We start from the raw sequence: 18,535 nt of genomic DNA, 5'->3' as shown, positions 1-18,535 counted from the left end.
CACGAATTGTGCGGAGCGGTGCGCGTTGCAGTTGGGAAGTTTTTTCTTTATCTGCGGGCATATCGACCCTTATTACGCACGGAGGGTCCTGCGCTCGAGATAAAGATCTAACTGACGCTGAAATTAGCCGCCCTTGCCGCCCTAACTGTGGACAAGTCTCCTGCAGATTGGCGATCGCAATGAGACAGGTGCACGTCGTGCGCGTAACAACAACTCGAGCCTCGAGTGCATTTTTTTTCGGCTGCGGTGTAACTCGCAGGTGCAGATATTCGGGATGCTTCAAGGTAATTGTTCCCCGACTTGCACCCATCAAATTCGCAATTTTAACGCTTTTACGCCTCGAAGCAGTAGTCGACTAAATGTCCGTAGAATCGATCGCTGATCCACGCACGCAGACGAGCGACAAATTATTGCAAGAAAGCCTTATACGCGCGCCGAGCGAGCCCAAATGACGCGTAAAGTTCAAGTCGAGCTTATATTATTTTCGCGAATCGCCGCTCGCGCATATAGGTGAATGTCTTCCGTAGCCCAGCAGATCTCGCGTCACAGCTTTATAGGCAATTTCTTTCGATTGCGCAATCTTGCGCGTGCGAGTTATGAAATGTACGAATGACGAGTATTACTCTGGCAGATAATTTACATAACGAAAGTTGGGCACGAAGCGGAATTCGCGTGTGTCAATAGCTGCCTCAATCTATACGTATTCGCGGTCCCTTACATACATTTATAATCGACTCGACTCGGGCCGCGCCAGTGACTGTCACGTCACACGTAATGCGCGATAATCATAACAACACGTGTGCGGCGGCCCAGACGTTCGCGTCACGGTGACTGCATTTTGGACTATGCCTGGCCCGTCCCGAGTACTCCGTGTGCGTAAAGCAGCAGACCTATAGTCTGCACCTATATAGTGCACACAACGATATATACACCTATACTGCAGCACGTTTGCTCGATCGCAGCATTCACGCAGTGTACTACCTAAGAAGTGTTAAGGCGTATTCGCATAGTATGTTTGTCGCTGATTCTCTCTGCTGATATACGACGAGTAATGTGTATATATATGCCCTATGTTGTAAGTATGTATAGCAGCCTGTGTAATCGCAGGAGTGCGAGCTGCTGTGTGTATACGTACGATTGAAAAGTGGAAATAAATAGTGTTTGTGCATAAATGGCATCGCGCGGCGCCCAGCTGACACTTTTGCCGATGCGTGATATGGTATGGCAGCCTCAACAAGGAGAAAAACATTAGCGAAAAGTCTCGCAGAGTCGCGCGAGCCGAGATAATGTACACCGAACCTCCTATGCTCGCTGCTCGCGTCACAACAGATATGAAGGAATAATGCTACGAAAATGCCCGTTGACATCAATCGGCTCACCGATGGTTGGCTGGAACTCGAGAGTGATCCAGGTTCGTTGGCAATTTTTTACCTCGCTTTATCGACAAACCTCTGTCAAAGTCCGTCCAGTCCTTTTCCAACAACAACAACAACAACAACCACTACCTGCATTTCAATGCTCACTTTTTGACAATTGCAGGCCTGTTTACACTGCTCCTCGAGGACTTTGGTACTCAAGGAGTGCAAGTTGAGGAAATCTATGACGTGCAAAAATCACTCGAAGGGCCTGTTTATGGTTTCATCTTCTTATTCAGATGGATAGAAGAGAGAAGATCAAGGCGTAAGGTTGTCGAGGAAGATGAAACATTTTGTAAAGATGAAGAGACGGTCAACAATATGTTTTTTGCACAACAGGTTTGAATTAATCAATTACTACAAAAATTAACATCAAATATTTTCTTAGCTCATAATTATCCTAATATTTATGTTTTATAGGTTGTGCCTAACAGTTGTGCAACACATGCGCTACTGTCAGTTTTACTTAATTGTTCAAGTATTCAATTAGGTGAAGTGTTGACGCGGTTAAAAGAACACACAGCTGGTATGAATCCGGAAAATAAAGGCTGGGCCATCGGAAACACACCAGAAATAGCTTGTGCTCATAATTCTCATGCAATGCCTCAAGCAAGAAGACGTCCACCTGATAAAAATGTTACAACTGTCTCATCTGCAAGATCTACTGGTGAAACTTTCCACTTTGTTAGTTACGTACCAATAAATGGAAGATTATTTGAGTTAGATGGTCTTAAACCATATCCAGTTGATCACGGTCTATGGTCTGAAGATGAAGAGTGGACAGATAAATTTAAAAGGGTTATAACTGAACGTTTAGGTATTTCAAATGGCGAGCAAGCCCAAGACATTAGATTTAATTTGATGGCTGTTGTACCAGATCGAAGAATTGCAATAACTCACAAATTAACAATGTTAAAAACTAATCGTCAAATAGTTTTAGAAGCTCTGCAACAACTCATGAAATTGACTAATCAAAACAGTACAGAAAATTATAGTAATAAGAATAGTGCTAGTAGTATGAATAATAGTAATAGTAATGCTGACATTGGAAAGTCAGAAAAATCAAATGAAAAAAAAGAAAAGACTGAAGATGAAAATAGTGATGATGTAGTAAAAATGGAAATTGATGGTACAAATTCTATCCCTATTATTAGTAAAGAACAGTGCCCCCAGTCAACTACAGAAGCTTCAAGTTCTAATGCAAAGCCTTCTACAAGGTAAATAAGCTTTTGATGAATTATGATGAAGAGAAAAGTTTGTACTCATGAATATTATTTTTTAGCACTAGCAATCCTGAAAAGTTTGTGAATGTCTGTGAACTAGACTATGCGATGCCTCTGCAGATTCAAACATCGCCATCCCCAAATAGTACATCTAGTACTGAAACTTCATCTGAAATAGGTTCTGCTTTCAATTCACCTTCTCAAAGTAAGAAAATCATTGTTGTACTATTGTACTAAATTTTTATTTTAGAATAAAAAAATTACCTATTTTTCATTTTAAATTGTAGGGAATCTTAGTCCAACTGCAATAAAAGATTTTAAGAAATTTGTTGTGATCAAAATGGCATTAGATGATAAGACAGAGAATGGAATAAGTATGTAATATTTACGATTATATTTTGATAATTCATTTATGTTGAAAACTAATGTATTCACTATATTTACAGCACATTCTTTAAGCAACATCAACATAAATGGAAAAAGAATTCCTCCCGAAAATACATCAGTAAATAAGAAAATTTGTCTATCTGGAGAAGTCAAAATTCCACAAACTCCAGTGAAAACAACTAATGGCGAAGTTCTTACAGAAGAAAAAAAAACTGCAAAAATAGACTCTGAACTTACTGTAAAAGATTCAGAACTTATGGAACCACATACTTTCACTCCTAAAGATTTATTAGCTCTCTTAAAGAATTTAGAAAATGAGATTGGCGTTTGTGAAATAGCTTTAAAAGACGAAAATGATAAGCGTGAAAAGTACAAGGTAGAAATGTATTTCTAAACAATTACTGCAATATTGAAGGTTTCTATACTATAATTCAAAATAAAATTTCAGGTGGATGATTGCAGAAGAACCCACAACTATGATGAATTTATCTGTACATTTTTGTCTATGTTAGCTCAACAAGGTAAACTTGCAGAACTAGTTCAACAAAATCTACAACTTAAAAAACAACCCACTGTAAATGTTAACAGAGTGTCAAGGTAAAAATCACTTACTTTAAAATTTTCTATGTTTTATTTTTGTAATTTATCGTTACACTAATATATTTTAATTATTGATTTTAGAACTGCTAAAAGAGCAGCAGCATCCGACTCGAGTCGCACAACAACGGCGCCAAAAAGAAGACGAGGCAGAACAAAAGGAAAAAAACGAAAGTGAATTAGATCATAAAAGATGAGGTTTTTATTTTATTATAGACTTTGAGTACCTAAAAAGTTTACACAAAATATTGTGTATTCTTTGCTTAGGATACATGTGCTTTCTCATCAATTTGTTGATATTTCATTTATTGCGATAATGTTTAAAGCTGTAAAGTGAATGACTTTAATAGATATTGTATAACTGTAAGTAGATTAAGGTTTGTTACTTTCAGTGTATGTAAACAAATGTTTAATGTAGGAATAATAAAATTATGACTTTTAAATTTTTTATGAATAGACTTATAATGAATGTAAATGGAATTAGGGCAAAAAATTCTTCACAAAATGTGCATTGTAATTTTGTATATTTCTCTTGATCATGGGTTTAAAAGTTTGTTCTAACATTGATATAAGTCTTTTATCTCACTATGTTAAAATTTAATTTAAAATTCAATAGTTACAGTAATTTTTTTCATTACTGTGTAACCAAATATGTTGTTGTACAACAAATGTTATAAAATATAAAAATACAAAATGTATTTTTCGAATTTCCAAACAGAATAAAAAAAATTTTCTTCCATCTACAAACCTCTTTGAATTATTATGTTAATATTATAGGAGGTCCAGCAGAAGGTGGTAGTTCAGTGGTTTCTTGAGTTTCAATATATTTATTTTCAATTATATTTCCATGTTCATCAATTTCGCCAATAGATATAACAATATTTGGCATGGATTTAGAATAATCAGTGTTTTCAATAACAACTTGATAAACCTAAAAAATTTATTCAGAATTTTTAGCTTATAATAAAAATTTGAATGATTATGATTGCCTACAATGAAATTTACCTCTTGATTTGCAACAGTTTCTTTATCCACATCTGCTTTAGCTGGTGGATTATCTTTAGCAGTAGTATTATTTTCATCAATACTCTCATACCTTACTGTTTGTAATCTATAACAACCATCATCTTCAAGTATATATTGAAATCTCTTATGTCCACTTAGCCATTGTAAATGATGATCTTCAATAAGATGTCTAGTAAGTCTGTAACTTTTTCTATACTTAATGGGACACTCATGACAACAGTACCATCTTATTTCTAATCTGTGAACTTTTTCAATGTGCCTGAAAAAACGTTACAAAATTAAAACATTTTATTTTAAAAATATCTATTTTTACAAACTTGAATGATTGTAAACAAACACAAACCTATCTAGAGTATATGCATTTTTACAAGCATAAGAACATCCTTCATATGTACAAGTAAAATTAGAACTAGGACCATGTAAATTCATGTGACTATCTAAATCTTGTTGTGACTTAGCTCTATGAGAACATACACTGCAAGGAAAGTTTCTTTCTTCAGTATGCCTGTACAAAACATGTTTTGCTAATCCTGAAGGAGATTCACAAGTCATATCACACATGCTACATTTGTAGTGGAATATGTGATTCCTCATATGTTCTCTTAAAATATTTTCAGTAGGATAATACTTATTGCAGTGGGAGCATTGAAAGCCTTGAACTAAAAAACGAAACATAATTAAGATTTTTTATGCATATAACTAAAATTTAATTTAAAAAAATGCATGTTTTACCTTCTAAAGGAATTTGCCTTTTGCAATGTTCATGAAATTTAGAATTTGAAGCAAACATTGTACCACAATCTGGACAGGCAACAATTCTTTCCTTCGTATGAGTTCTGAGATGTTCTTTTAATTTATATAAACTTGGAAAAGAACATTTACATGATTCCCACAAACATTTTATTCCACCAGCTATTTTGTTGCCCCTAGGATTATTTTCAGCATGACTTTGAACATGATAGAGAAAATAATTATAATTAGTGAAATCTTTTGCAGTGCATGAATGCCACTGACACTTATGATCAGGTAATGACTCAATGATATTTTTCCAATCAGCATCTCTTCTACATTTCTGTGAATAAAGTAAATAGCATTAGGAGTAAATTAAAGTTTATAAAATTGTTTGTGTATCATGTCAAGATTAATATGCTTACAGGTAATTTTATTCTCCCCCTGATATTGGTTCCTAAACTTTTGATCTTAGTATGAAAAGCATGATAATTCACATGCCTCATGATTTGAACATCTTCATCACACTGATATTCACAACCATCCCACAAACAACAATAATTCCCAATATCATCAGAAATTTCTTTGTATTCCACTTCTGGGATATGATAGGAAACATGTTTGATAAAATTATCTAAAGACTTTTCACTAAAAGTACAATCACGCCATTGGCAAGACAAATTGAGAGTCTCAGCTTTCAATTTAACGGCAATTTTGCGTCTCTTGGCCCCACATTCTGACACAGAATCGAACTCCGAGTCCGTCTCAACAATCGATTCACCGTCGTCTTCAAGTTTATGTTTGGAATTGTTAGTCACCAATAGAAGAGGATCGATTTGATCTATCCACTTGCTGCATCGTTCTTGAGCGTCTTTGCTCACCATCAATTGTTCCACTGTTTCGTTCATTGTTATCAAAATTACTTTCTTACTTTTTCAATGTTACTCTCTTTCTAGAACTGCCGTCAACTCCACAATCTTAAGAACCATTTCTCAATACTTGATCCAATGAATTTCGCTCTAATAGATGCACTTGAAACCCAAAAATACGACGCATCACAAGGAGGATCGAGCACAAACGCAGTAGCAAAAACAGGGGAAGCTCGACAAGCCGCCAAAATATCAACGATCAATTCTCGTCTATATGACGTTGGCGGGAATTGAAGTAACATGAAGCACCTGTGATAGTCGACAGTTGGCTACCTTATAATTTGATCTTCTTCGCAATACCTGATTTTTCTGCTTTTTTCAGGTCAACTTTCAAGGAAACTTCATTACTTCTTACGATTGAATTTACGAGATTAGTAGTGCCCACTGAGAATATCAGAAATTCGTTGAGTAATTCTCCAAGGAGCAAATTAGATAGAATTATATTTATTCTCGAAGATCGATTACAAAGTAATAGTTTATAATTATTTACCAAAAAGTTCAGCTTTTTGAACAACAATTTTTTGTATAGAACTACTTATGAGCATGAAGTTCGATTGATGTTTTCATTATTGTAGTGGTGTTGTCACTAACATCTGCCACTCAAGTGACGCTGTCAGTTGCAGAGCAAACGTCGTCTGCTTGTCGTTACTGCGGGCTCTCTCCCCTCTTTATTGCGCGAAGGAACAATTCACAGGCAGTCAGAAACAGTCTGCTTTCGTTCTGAATTTCCGAAGCACGGTCTTCGAAGGATCTGTTTTGGATACATTTTTTCGGAGTAACTCGTCTAAATCATCATGTCTTTGATGCTACCATCAAGATGTAATGTATTTTTATACATTATAAATTATGTGATTTGTTAAAGTGATAAGAATGTGCGATATTCGATTGCTAATATTGAGTAATCATAACCTATTTTAGTTATTGCATTATTGTACGATTCGCGAAAAGCTTTGCATATTAACCAAAGTTTTACGAATATTTATTTTTCATATGATAAATTAAATTCCATTGTGTTCTTCATTTTCATGGCATCTTCTTATCACTGGCTTTTTCGATCGTTTATCGTTATGTAAACACAAAACATTAACTGACTTAAAATGTTTCAGTTGCCAAACTCAAGAGCATAGCTCCTAAAATATTGGCCGTCTCTTCTCGTAGTAAATACTATGTGGTTAATCCCCAAAAAACTCAAGATGAATTATCTTGGCAGGATATAAGGGAGCGAGCTGTTACTTCTTTGTTTTTCCAAGAACTGATTCGAGGCTTAGGAGTTACACTTTCTTATTATTTTAGAGAACCAGCAACTATTAATTATCCATTTGAAAAAGGACCTTTAAGTCCTAGGTTTAGAGGAGAACATGCTCTTAGAAGGTGATCAAAATTTACTTATTTTATTAATATCAAGCATACCAAGTGTCATAGAAAAATTAAAATGAATAAATTATATCTTATATAATCAATTTCTTTAGGTACCCATCAGGCGAGGAAAGGTGTATTGCTTGCAAACTCTGTGAAGCTATTTGCCCCGCTCAAGCCATTACAATTGAGGCTGAAGAAAGATCAGATGGTTCAAGACGTACAACGCGTTATGATATTGACATGACCAAGTGTATTTACTGTGGTTTTTGTCAAGAAGCTTGTCCCGTTGATGCTATAGTTGAGGTAAAACATTTAACAATATATTTATAAACATAATATTTATACGCTCTTGTTACAATAATTTTTATTTTAGGGTCCCAATTTCGAGTTCTCTACAGAAACACACGAAGAAATGTTGTATAATAAGGAAAAATTATTGAACAATGGAGATAAGTGGGAATCTGAAATTGCTTCTAATTTACATGCAGATCATTTGTATCGTTAATGTGAAATTTTGTCTTAGTAAACAAGCTATACTTAATATCGTTGATATTTTAAAAAGTAGAAAATGAGAATTTCATGTATTATAGATTGTTATGATGGTAATACATAAATGATTTTTGTTATTACGGGCCGTTTTGAAAGAACTGTTCATCATCCATCTTCTTGAAGCTGAGACGTAAACCTCGTTTTATTACATGTACATTATTTGATTATGAGAAAATATTAAAGTAAATAACAATTAGGATTCATTTATATTGCATTCTAACTTTTTTTATTAAAAAATCATAATATATTGTAAATACTACATTTTAAGATGGTTAAAATGTTCATGTTCTCCATCTTAAAATGCTACAAAAAAAGTATATAAAGGAGACTTATATTATTATTCTTGTTCACAATTAACAAAAAATTAGACACAAGTATCAATAAATTATTCCCAAACTATACATATCAATTCTAGCAATAATTACGAATAAATTTTAATAATAAAACCTAGTTATAAATCTAATTTAATAACTGTCAACTGGATGAAAAAATATGCTAGAATTCAATCTGGCAAAAAACTCTTAAGCTCGATTACATGAACTCTTATATGCTCGAATATTTTGCTTTAAAAATACAATCATGGATTTCATAACAAAGGACATACAAACGTCATAATTTATAATAATGACATCGACTATACACAACTATTATAGTTTTTTATTTTGCATTTAAAATTTAAAAGGATAAATAATCCCATTAACTTACGATCAGATCTGTGATTGGCTGATATTAGAATTGTATTCAATGAAAACGCGTCCCTAAATAATTATAAATTTACTTCTTCATTCACGATCGGTTCTGACACTGAGCTTCCAGAGCTCTCAGTCTTTCCAGTCTCTGCAAGGTTGAAGCTTCTAGGACACTCTTTCCCCCTTCAGTGGTACTTCCTAAACGATAATTACCTATAAAACGGAGAACAGTTACTAGTGGTTGCTTATTTATCACTCATATCATTATTTGTCATTTCTTTATACCTGTACGATTGTTAGCTTGATCAGTCATGAGATTTTGATTTTTTCGAGTTCTATCTATTTCTTTCAGCCCTTGTTCTACGTAGTCTTGAAAATACTGATGTGATTTTTCTAAATACGGTTTAACGTCGGCTTCCGGATGACGAAGTTTGAAGTCATACAGCTGAGCAATTCCCTAAAACAGAATATTTATTGTTATATTTTAAAAATGTAGCATAAAAAGATTTGTGAATTTATTTAAACACTTTAAATGTGACTTACTTCTCGTTTATGTTGTTCAGATCCAATTTTCTTGAATATTTCCGACAGTTGCTGCTGCACGGAAAGATTTTGATTTTGAATTTGATTGTTGCTTGATTTAGATATTCCTTTTTTGGTGACATCATCCGGTTTAAACGTCTTTAAGAGTTAAAAAATGCATGGGTCAACATAAATAATCTTTTAAATTGTTGTAGAATGTATGTTAGGAATACAAACCGATATAAGCCTCATTAAGTAAACTCGAAGTTCAGATTCATTTGTATTATTAATTTGAGTAAGATGACAAAGTATAGTGCTGCCTTTAACTTGAGTCATACTGTGTAATACTGTTTTTATAGTGCGCATCGATGTATCAGGCTTCTTTTGCTTTTTCCACCAGGAGGTTGGATAATCCTAAAATTGAATTCAAGAAATTTATGACATGTTCTGCAAAATATTAAGCTTTTTGTGTATTCAATTTACTTTAAAGAAGTTGTGCGCCTCCAAAAGAATAGCATCATAATCCAAGTCACCAGCCCAATTAGGTATAGTTTTGACAGTTTTCCATAGGCACTTCATAATCAAATCCTCGTACTTAATGGGACCCTTGGAGTCGGCGCGCTCGTGCAATAATTTTATTAGTACACTAAAAAGTATTGAAATGTTAATTAACAGTAATTCATTTTAAAATAAATTTTCAATTTCAATACATAAACATCATTTTTTATTTACCATATGATCGTGGTATGGTCCGAATTATCAATAATCTTTAGAACTATATTATTTATGACTCTCACATAAGCCTCAGAATCACTCATACGTTCAAGTTTATTCTCGGCTAAAAATCCAATAAGTTGATCCACTAGGTCTTTCAAATTTTGTGTTGAAACGTTTTTACCAAGTATACCAGTGTCGTAAAAAGTGAGGATTAGCATAAATGTATTTCTAAAACCTTTTGATACTTGGGAATTTCCATGGTGCAATGGGTAAGTTTGCAAAAGCTTCAGTTGCATGTTTACTGAATTAATAAACTTGTCTTCTTTACTTTGCAACATCGTCACGTGGTGTGATTTTAAATACTACAAATTTTAAAATAATTTATATTAAATACAGGAAAATTAAGGGATCGATATATATGTTCGATCCAACTAAGAGAAAAAGTGTGGCTATTTGACGGATAAAATAACTTATCCATGTTCATTGAAATATTGTTTTCGCGTATGCAAAAATAACAATATGAGTTATTTCTGCCACAAATATTCCTTCTAAAAAATTTTACTTACTGTTTCCATGGCGTTCATTGACATAATTGCTACTGAAAGATCTAAGCTAGCCATCCCAAGAATAGTACGGTCTAAATTATCTTCTTTATTCATATTTAATGAAGGAGAAATATTATCAACTGAATTAGGTTGCAAAAGCTTTGGAGGCGATATTGGGATAATTCTAAAATTTTTAAATTTAAATAAGTCAAAAGTCACATCATTATCAAACAAACATTATCGATACTTACTGCCTTGGCTGAGCAGAATTCAACAACTCAACAGATTCGCCCATATCCAAATTCGGCTCTATTAACTTAGGAACTCGACATCGAACTGGAGCACTTGATTCAATTTTGTGTAATAACTCCATGTCCAATCCAAATGGTCCCGATACCTTTGGCTGTACTTTTATTGGTTGCGGCTTAACTTGCGGCACCGGGACATTGCTAAAGAAAATTAATTAATATGTATAAGTACACTTTCAAGTAGAAAGTATACTTTCTTTAATAGAATATCTCTGTACTGTTCTTATGTTAACTTTTCTTATGTTTTCTGCGATGTTTACAGTTCGCTTATTCATTCAATACTAATCTGCTTTCCTTGTGTATCTTACAATTTACTACTATTTTTATTTTCTACTTCTACCTTAACTTATATTTAAACATAAGAACAATATAGAGCACTCTATTCTATTAAAAAAGTGTACTTTCTTTATACATGTATTGCAGTTTTTTGTCAATTAGAATAACAAAACAAAAACAAATTTTCGTACTAGCTAATCTACCGAGCAAAATGATATTTTACGACGTTTTCGAAAAAATACAATCAAAACCTAGTGATATACTGAAAAACAATGTCCACCACCATTATGGAAAACATAAAAACTCATTTTATAATAATAACAATCAAAACAAAAAGAAATAAACGAACACTGCATTATTTGACTTGATTTTATCTAAAGACGAAATTTTTGATTGTTTTTCATGAGAACTAGTATCCTCTTTCAACTTGGCACTTTCGTACTCGGTACCCTTGTTGCAAACAAATGTTGATTCTAGATATTTGCCGTCTTCTACCTGGATTGGAGTTTTTTTGTTCCTAAACATCCGATGAAGTGTAAAAATATTTTAAAAAAATAATATAGAAACCACGAAAAATAAAAATTTCTTCTCATCTTAATGGCGAAAATCTATTACATATTATTGTTAAAAAGACTCACTCGTCATTTTCTTCTTCCATTTTTTCTTCCTCTTCTTCCTCTTCTGGCTCATCGTCGTCGTAATTAGGCTCATCCACTTCCTTCATGTTTGTGGGTATAGAAGCTTGAGTAGCAGCTTTAGCTTTAACCGTAGGTGCTGGTTTAGCAGGCCTATTTTTGGCCGCTCTCTTAATACGTTCATCAAGTAAAGATTGATCTTTCTCTGAAATCTGCGCAAATTAAAACTATTTAAAAAAATTCTTCCACAATCATAGAAGGAATATAAAATTCAACGTACTTGTCCTACAAGTTTATAAACTCGTTCACCTTCCAAAAAATAAGCTTGAACTATACAGTTTAAAGCTGCATTTCTAACCGAGTTATCACGATCAGCAATCTGTTTAGCGACTTCTTTCAAAGCAGCCGCAGGAGAAGGTTGACAAACGGATACACCATAGCTTTCTATGAGTACTCCTAATTGATCCAAACATTCCGTTCTTTGTCTAGCATTTTTAGATTTCAAACCTTCCATTACATATGAAAAGAGTTTACTAACTGGGTACACCATAGCTATTTGTTTGAATAAGGCTTTGACTCCGTTTCGAACCGCATCTTTTGGATCTCCGATCTGAACGAAAAATAAGAAAATAAGTTAAATTTCATTATAAAATAATACAATAGATCTAAGCTATTATGCTTACTTTAATTATTAAATAAGGAATAAATGATGATGCTTCATTTTCCAACATATGATATTGGTCTTCAATCAAAAAGTTAAAGACTGTTTGAAGATATTCTAATCCCTTTAACAATACAGAAGGATTGGTATCAAAGAATCTTAGGGTAAGCCATTTCAATATTAAATCCAAATTCGATACTAATGCTTTGCTGTTGGTTGGTAAATCCTATTCGAAAAAAATGTATTAATAAATTTAAAAATGAAAAAAATAATAGTTCTTTGATTTACCTCAGTCAAAGATTCGATGGCTTTAAGATGATAACGAAAATCAGCATGGAACATATTTGCCATCAAAGTTTTATTAACATTTGCCGTGGACATCAAATCTTTCAGCAAATCGACGAATTCCTCTCTGGGCGTTGTAAAGTTCCATTTGAGAATTTTCAACTTTTGCTCGTCAATAGATCGCTGATGTTTCATGTTATTTACAGCGAGTAGGGGACTTGTATCAACATCGTCGTCTTTCTTCCGAGCACTCGTAGGTTTACTTGCAGCATTGGCACCCTACAAAAAATTGTAAATTAATCAGTAAAAGTTAAAACATTTTCAAAATGTTTTGAATTTTTTAATTTTACTTTTGTCTTGATTCCAGCTTTTGAAGCTTTCTGCAATGCTCCTCCACTTTTAACTGTTTTGGAGCTTCCATCGTCAGCAGGTGGAGCTTTTTTAGTTGGTAAAGGCTTGACCGGAAGATTTGGACGTACTTTATCCAATACTCCAATCACAGCATTTTTAGATCCAGGCTTAAAAACAGGATATCGAGTTACATGGAATGTTTAGTTTTCTCACAGTTACTCTATGTGAAAATATAATTACCTTTAATTTTTCCGTTTGTCTCACCATCGATTCATAAGATAAATGAAGCATAAACCCTAATACAGCTTCTTGTGCATTTTTTCTAACATCAGAATTTCGGTCTTCCAAGTTGTTATAGAGAACTGGTATACAAACCATGAGTTCTTCTTTTGGAATCTGTTTTGGAGGAACTGTAAAAATGCATTTAGTATTATAACAATTGGGTATTTATGATAACAAAAGTTTTAGTTATAAATGAAGAAATAAATCTTACTTCCGCCCAATTTTTCGGATAACCATATCCACATTTCATTCCGCATAATTGGAGAACCAGATTTCAATGCATCTCCTATCATTTCACCGTCAAAAAATTCTTTGTAGCCGCATTGATCTCCCCAACAATTTATGCACGATATAGCTGCAGTGCGCATCCACGCCTAAAAAAAATTTTTTTTTCAGACCATGTTCATATTTTTGATAGATAAAAATAATTAGTACATACTTTCGAATCACCAAGACTTTGAAGAAAACCGGGAAAAAGGGCACGAATATATTGTTTAATTGGTGGTCCCATAGCCGTTGCTAAAGTTTCACAAAGACCTAAAGTTGCCTGTGCGATCTTAATATTGCTGTCGGATAATCGTTGAGCTAATGCTAAGGGTAAATCTCCGAGAGACCCTTTAATCAACTTGGCTTCAGTAACAATGTTACTAATTTTTTGAACAGCTTCGTTTCGGACTTTCCAATTTTTATCAGACAATTCGTTAATTAGAGCTTCTGTTAACTGATTACTAATGTCAACTCTCGGAATCATTTCACTCAAATCAATTGCAGGTGCCGAATTTTCTTCTACATCTTCCTCAATTTCTTCATCTCCCTGCCCTTGTTTAGCACTTTTTTTTGATTTTGCTTTACGAATCGGCGCAGGAGGCACTTCTCCTTCAAACTATGCACAAATTTTGGAAAGTAATTTTTGTTTTTTTAAAAGTAAGTTATTATGAATAATTAAATGAAGATTAAATACCTTCTCACATTCTTGTTCAATTTGCTGTTTTAGAGCTGGCTTTTCATTTTCAAAGAATGTAAGCAATGGCTTTCCCATAAACATGTACATAGTACCCACTAATGAAATAGCAGCTGTTCGAATTCCAGGATTTGTTGCTGCAATCGCCTTCTTTACATTTTCTATCAAAGATTTAGCGTTCAACCTAAAATATAAAAAATCACGTTAAAAATAAGCAGTGTACTAAACAATAACCAGAGCACTTACGTGAAACCAAATTCTGTTAAAGATTTTGATATCCAAAGTAGAGTTTCTTGTTGAACTTTTGGATTTTTCTGATTAAAAGCAAAAGTCATAACTTCATTTGCTACATACTCGAAACTTATGACCTCTGCAATAGCAGTCAAAGTTTCAGATGCAGTAGTTGTATTCTTAACATCTCCTAACTTTTCAGTAATATCGGTTAGACAATATTCACAAACCGTGCTGTAAAATAGCAAAATTTACTTAATTCTTTTAAATGTAACATTTATCTTTCTACATCGTTTAATATTAATTCGAATTACCTAGTGAATTTGTAATTCTCAGCTAGCATTTTAACAAGTTCTATGCGCAGCTTTAGAACTTGGAAATTTGTGTCTTTAAAACCTGGTTTCTTGCCTAAAACCCTGACAATTATTTGTGTGGGTACATCGTCCATTTGCTTGACATGCTAAAAAATATTAAACATAACTTTCTAAGTTCTTAAAACTACCTTATACATTGATATAAATAAAAGAAATATTAATTACCGTTGTCAATTGCTCAACAGCGGCTAAACGATTTTTCCAGTTGCTATCAACCAATCCTGATAATATTTCTTTTGGAAGCATTTCAGCAGCCATTTCATCAACTTCTTCAGTGCTATAATTTTTCTCAGTTTGAAGTTTTACTGGAGCTTTTTTGTTTGTTGCAGCATTAGAGCCAGCGGATGCCGGCTTTTTGATTGCTTGTTTTTTAGGAGCTGCAGTAGCAGGCCTTTTTGGTTTGCTATCATTTTCAGAATTTTTAGATGTTGTTTCTACTTTAGCTGGTGCAGTATTAGGCCTTGTAGCAGGAGTTTTTTTAGGTGCCGCAACTTTCACGTGAATCACTGCTTTCTCAGCACTTTCTTTGATCTAAAACATAGGGTAATAATAAAATTAGTTATGTCATGATGCTTGAAAAATATTTTTTTAAATTAGATATTCTTACTTTTGTCATTTTCAGATTGTCTACATCAACAAGAAAAGCTGACATAGTTTTATCTCCAACTAATTTCAATGCTGTTCCTATAGCATCAGCACTATTATCTCTAACTGCAGGATCTGGTTCATTTAGTGTTTTGAGCAAAGGACCTGTGTAGGCTTTTAATAACTTTTTATTTAAACTTGTAGGAGGTGTTCTTGATAAACATCGAGCTAAAAATGAAGCAGTTTCAGCCTTGACTGAAGGATTTTTATTTTCTAAAGCAGCCAAGACATCTTCTGAGATTTGTTCAATATTCACACTCAAAAATATTGCATCAGCACATTCTCTGAGAGCTACTACAACAGTCTGTTTCTTTTCTTTGAATTTTTCTAAAATAGCAGGAAGACAAGTTAATGCATAAGGTTGAAAACGTTTCTTCAATCCACCTGCCAGACCAGCCATGCATTTAACTGCCAAGGTCACAACAACAACATTAGAATCTTTAGCCACAATCTGAAAATAAATATACGTTAATGAAACATCTGCATAGAAAGTTTATAAAATCAATTTTATTGTGTAAATGAATGGCAATCTTACTTTTTTTAGGGCCCGAGTACATTCCCCATAATCTCCATTCTCTAACTTTGGATTTTTGACCAGTGTATCCAATGCTTCAAGAGATTCTTTTCGCTCTTGCCATTTCTTAGATTCAAGTTTATCATAAAAATCTTTTGGTAGTTTAGAAAGAATATCAACTGGATCAATGAGATCATATGGATCAATGTCAGGCTGATTACTACCGTCATCATCAACTTCATCATCTGGAAATGAAAAAAATAGCTTATGCTTTGGTAAATACAGATTTCATTAATAAATTTAAAATAAATACCAACCATCTTCGACTTCACAATCATTACTTTCTGTATTTGAAACAACTTTTGGTTTTTGAGATCTAAGGTATCTGTTTGGAACAGCTTTATCATTGCCCAAATTATTAAATTCTGTCTCTAATTCACTTAACTGGACCGGTTTTAAATTACTCAGTTGTTGTTTAAATGAAGGACCTAACCACCTATATATTTCTACAACTAGAGCTTTAGTTTCATCACGAACATTTTTATCTCTGTCTTCAAGCAGGGTAGGAATTTTCTTCATTAAAGGCTTAATATTCATGACTTTGGGTCCGAATTCTCTGTAAAAATATTAAATTCAATTGATTGATCACTACATAAAATTATTCAAAAAACTATCAAGTACCTTAAGGCAAGGGTCAATGTCGAGATACAGGCTGAGACAATTTTAGGATTTTTTGCCTCTGTTCCTTTAATAAGTTCTTCTTGAACAGCTTCCTGCTTTTCGATCTCAATGTACATTAAAATTATTTGCACAGCTAGTTCTTTAGTCTTAGCTTTAGGTGCAGCAATACACTTTGTGACAATTCCACTTATAACATCATTAGTTGTCCTGCGGAAATAATATTTACCATCAGTGATGACAAAATTGTATGTCAACAAGTGAAAAAATCAACACTCACTTTCCAGCAACAGCTGCATTTTCTACATAAGCCAGCACAGCTTCCAATCCCTTTTCTTGAGCAGCAGCATTACTGTCGGAGACAAACTTTTTAACGAGACCAAGAAATTTGTTCCATTCAGGTGACTTTTCATCGTCTATTAGTCTAAAATTTTTAGCACACTCTTCATAGCCATGTAAGCGAGCTTTCCACAACTAGTACAAAATTAAATAAATTAGTCATTTAATTATTATAAATATAACAATTTTAAATAAATCTGTAGCTTAAAAATAAACTCACTTTGTGCACGCAACGATCCTCGACGGGTAATTTGGTGAATTCAGTGTCTTCTTCCATTTTTTAAAATCTGCAATTCCAGAAAGAAAGGACTTTTAGAAAAGGCAAAAATCACATAAAAAAAACACGAGTCGTGACCAGTTACGAGAGAAGATACGTAATTTATGCAAGAGGACCTACAACCGTCCGCCAAGACAATATCAGTCTCCCACTCTCGGAAAAAAATTCAAAAACGATCACAAACACATAGAAGTTGCTTATTATACGTATTATGTATTCCTTCTCTTTGGCCGTCCTACACATATATAGGAATCTTGGTCGATTCGTTCCCTTACCCACAGTGTGTGAAGCTAAATCTGAACCACTTCGCGATAACCCTAAGTTTAGGTTTCGCTGCACTAAACAATCTCAGCGACAACAATAACAAACGCAAAGCTTCAATGGAGTAACAAAAAAAACCAAGTTATCAGTTTGTTATGTACACGAGTGTACCCAAGGAGCTCTTATATTTATTTGTCTTTGTTCCGTGGACAAAAAAGTCGGAAAAATGCGAAGTCGTTGTGAAGGGACAAATCGATGCGCGGGTTCTGGTTTATCAATACATGCAGTGCGGCTGACAAAAAGCTAACTGCACAAAAATCGATCAACGCGAGAACGCGGAAAAATGAAAAGGGTGAACTTACTTCATGTAATTGTCACTGTGGCACTTTTCGACTGCAAAGTCTGCAGGCTCCGCTCAATGAGTAATAATAAAGAAAGTGTCAAAGTCAGCGCCGAGTTGGCAAAAAAACAATAACAAACACGAAGTAACTATATCACTGAGTAAAGTCGAGACGAGATTAGTTTGACAAACGTATAACAGTTACGAGAGTTATCCAGGAGCTTCAGTTGTAGGCCACGCACGATCGAGCAACAGTCAGTAATATAAAGTAGCGCGTTTTCTCTGCTATAGTTTGCCTGATCAACTGGCGCCTTTATTAGTACTACGTCCTAACCGACAGTCCGCAGCTATATTTCGGCGGCCATTGCGCTTATTCGCGCTGCTGCTTTGCGGTACACTAAAAGCTGCTGCTGCTGCTAGCCGTGGTGTA

General features: G+C 33.9%; 4 protein-coding genes across 6 annotated transcripts; 2 read left to right on the top strand and 2 right to left on the bottom strand.

The window, feature by feature from the left end:
- The first annotated feature begins 524 nt into the window (after positions 1 to 524).
- Positions 525 to 4,361, top strand: LOC106651573 (ubiquitin carboxyl-terminal hydrolase calypso). Its single transcript, XM_014370129.2, has 8 exons — positions 525 to 1,411; positions 1,540 to 1,754; positions 1,836 to 2,632; positions 2,698 to 2,843; positions 2,926 to 3,012; positions 3,085 to 3,401; positions 3,474 to 3,622; positions 3,707 to 4,361. The coding sequence occupies exons 1-8, from the start codon at positions 1,354 to 1,356 to the stop codon at positions 3,798 to 3,800; spliced, it is 1,863 nt and encodes a 620-aa protein (XP_014225615.1). The 5' UTR covers positions 525 to 1,353; the 3' UTR covers positions 3,801 to 4,361.
- Positions 4,130 to 6,899, bottom strand: LOC106651574 (histone H4 transcription factor-like). Of its 2 annotated transcripts, XM_014370130.2 has the most exons (6): positions 6,797 to 6,899; positions 5,803 to 6,690; positions 5,381 to 5,720; positions 4,992 to 5,307; positions 4,628 to 4,907; positions 4,130 to 4,553 (listed from the first exon to the last, which is right to left on the bottom strand). In XM_014370130.2, the coding sequence occupies exons 2-6, from the start codon at positions 6,283 to 6,285 to the stop codon at positions 4,383 to 4,385; spliced, it is 1,590 nt and encodes a 529-aa protein (XP_014225616.1). In that variant the 5' UTR covers positions 6,286 to 6,690; positions 6,797 to 6,899; the 3' UTR covers positions 4,130 to 4,382. The 2 variants fall into 2 exon arrangements, with proteins under 2 accessions (XP_014225616.1, XP_023314525.1); XM_023458757.1 differs by having other exon boundaries at positions 5,803 to 6,899.
- Positions 6,900 to 7,005: 106 nt separating this feature from the next.
- LOC106651575 (NADH-ubiquinone oxidoreductase subunit 8) lies at positions 7,006 to 8,417 on the top strand. The gene is made up of 4 exons (XM_014370131.2): positions 7,006 to 7,125; positions 7,413 to 7,677; positions 7,776 to 7,968; positions 8,039 to 8,417. The coding sequence occupies exons 1-4, from the start codon at positions 7,101 to 7,103 to the stop codon at positions 8,168 to 8,170; spliced, it is 615 nt and encodes a 204-aa protein (XP_014225617.1). The 5' UTR covers positions 7,006 to 7,100; the 3' UTR covers positions 8,171 to 8,417.
- LOC106651570 (protein mini spindles) lies at positions 8,414 to 18,535 on the bottom strand. Of its 2 annotated transcripts, XM_014370119.2 has the most exons (28): positions 18,128 to 18,535; positions 17,448 to 17,514; positions 17,169 to 17,362; positions 16,892 to 17,098; positions 16,528 to 16,826; positions 16,232 to 16,455; positions 15,659 to 16,147; positions 15,217 to 15,582; positions 14,992 to 15,137; positions 14,693 to 14,911; positions 14,447 to 14,630; positions 13,925 to 14,368; positions 13,697 to 13,859; positions 13,444 to 13,613; positions 13,203 to 13,370; positions 12,856 to 13,131; positions 12,590 to 12,793; positions 12,187 to 12,516; positions 11,910 to 12,118; positions 11,621 to 11,788; positions 10,939 to 11,136; positions 10,709 to 10,871; positions 10,158 to 10,504; positions 9,909 to 10,071; positions 9,663 to 9,839; positions 9,447 to 9,584; positions 9,189 to 9,360; positions 8,414 to 9,116 (listed from the first exon to the last, which is right to left on the bottom strand). In XM_014370119.2, the coding sequence occupies exons 2-28, from the start codon at positions 17,502 to 17,504 to the stop codon at positions 9,001 to 9,003; spliced, it is 5,991 nt and encodes a 1,996-aa protein (XP_014225605.1). In that variant the 5' UTR covers positions 17,505 to 17,514; positions 18,128 to 18,535; the 3' UTR covers positions 8,414 to 9,000. The 2 variants fall into 2 exon arrangements, with proteins under 2 accessions (XP_014225605.1, XP_014225606.1); XM_014370120.1 differs by lacking the exons at positions 11,621 to 11,788; positions 18,128 to 18,535 and having other exon boundaries at positions 17,448 to 17,504.

Source organism: Trichogramma pretiosum, unplaced genomic scaffold (genome assembly GCF_000599845.2).
Source record: "Trichogramma pretiosum strain Unisexual culture from Peru unplaced genomic scaffold, Tpre_2.0 scaffold55, whole genome shotgun sequence".
NCBI lineage: Eukaryota > Metazoa > Arthropoda > Insecta > Hymenoptera > Trichogrammatidae > Trichogramma > Trichogramma pretiosum.
The sequence above is the reverse complement of the archived record's forward strand: the minus strand, read 5'-3'. Positions and strand labels throughout refer to the sequence as shown.

Excerpts from the sequence above, each read along its gene's own strand:
- LOC106651574 (XM_023458757.1), bottom strand. The coding sequence starts at position 6,285 with ATGAACGAAACAGTGGAACAATTGATGGTGAGCAAAGACGCTCAAGAA. Across the intron at positions 5,308-5,380 it reads AAGGCAAATTCCTTTAGAAG|TTCAAGGCTTTCAATGCTCC; the intron begins GTAAAACATGCA and ends TTCGTTTTTTAG. Across the intron at positions 4,554-4,627 it reads AAACTGTTGCAAATCAAGAG|GTTTATCAAGTTGTTATTGA; the intron begins GTAAATTTCATT and ends TAAATTTTTTAG.
- LOC106651575 (XM_014370131.2), top strand. The coding sequence starts at position 7,101 with ATGTCTTTGATGCTACCATCAAGAT. Across the intron at positions 7,126-7,412 it reads TTTGATGCTACCATCAAGAT|TTGCCAAACTCAAGAGCATA; the intron begins GTAATGTATTTT and ends AAAATGTTTCAG. Across the intron at positions 7,969-8,038 it reads CCGTTGATGCTATAGTTGAG|GGTCCCAATTTCGAGTTCTC; the intron begins GTAAAACATTTA and ends TTTTTATTTTAG.
- LOC106651573 (XM_014370129.2), top strand. The coding sequence starts at position 1,354 with ATGCCCGTTGACATCAATCGGCTCACCGATGGTTGGCTGGAACTCGAG. Across the intron at positions 2,633-2,697 it reads AATGCAAAGCCTTCTACAAG|CACTAGCAATCCTGAAAAGT; the intron begins GTAAATAAGCTT and ends ATTATTTTTTAG. Across the intron at positions 2,844-2,925 it reads TTTCAATTCACCTTCTCAAA|GGAATCTTAGTCCAACTGCA; the intron begins GTAAGAAAATCA and ends TTTAAATTGTAG.
- LOC106651570 (XM_014370119.2), bottom strand. The coding sequence starts at position 17,504 with ATGGAAGAAGACACTGAATTCACCAAATTACCCGTCGAGGATCGTTGC. Across the intron at positions 17,099-17,168 it reads AATGCAGCTGTTGCTGGAAA|GACAACTAATGATGTTATAA; the intron begins GTGAGTGTTGAT and ends TTATTTCCGCAG. Across the intron at positions 15,583-15,658 it reads ACAATCTGAAAATGACAAAA|ATCAAAGAAAGTGCTGAGAA; the intron begins GTAAGAATATCT and ends CCTATGTTTTAG.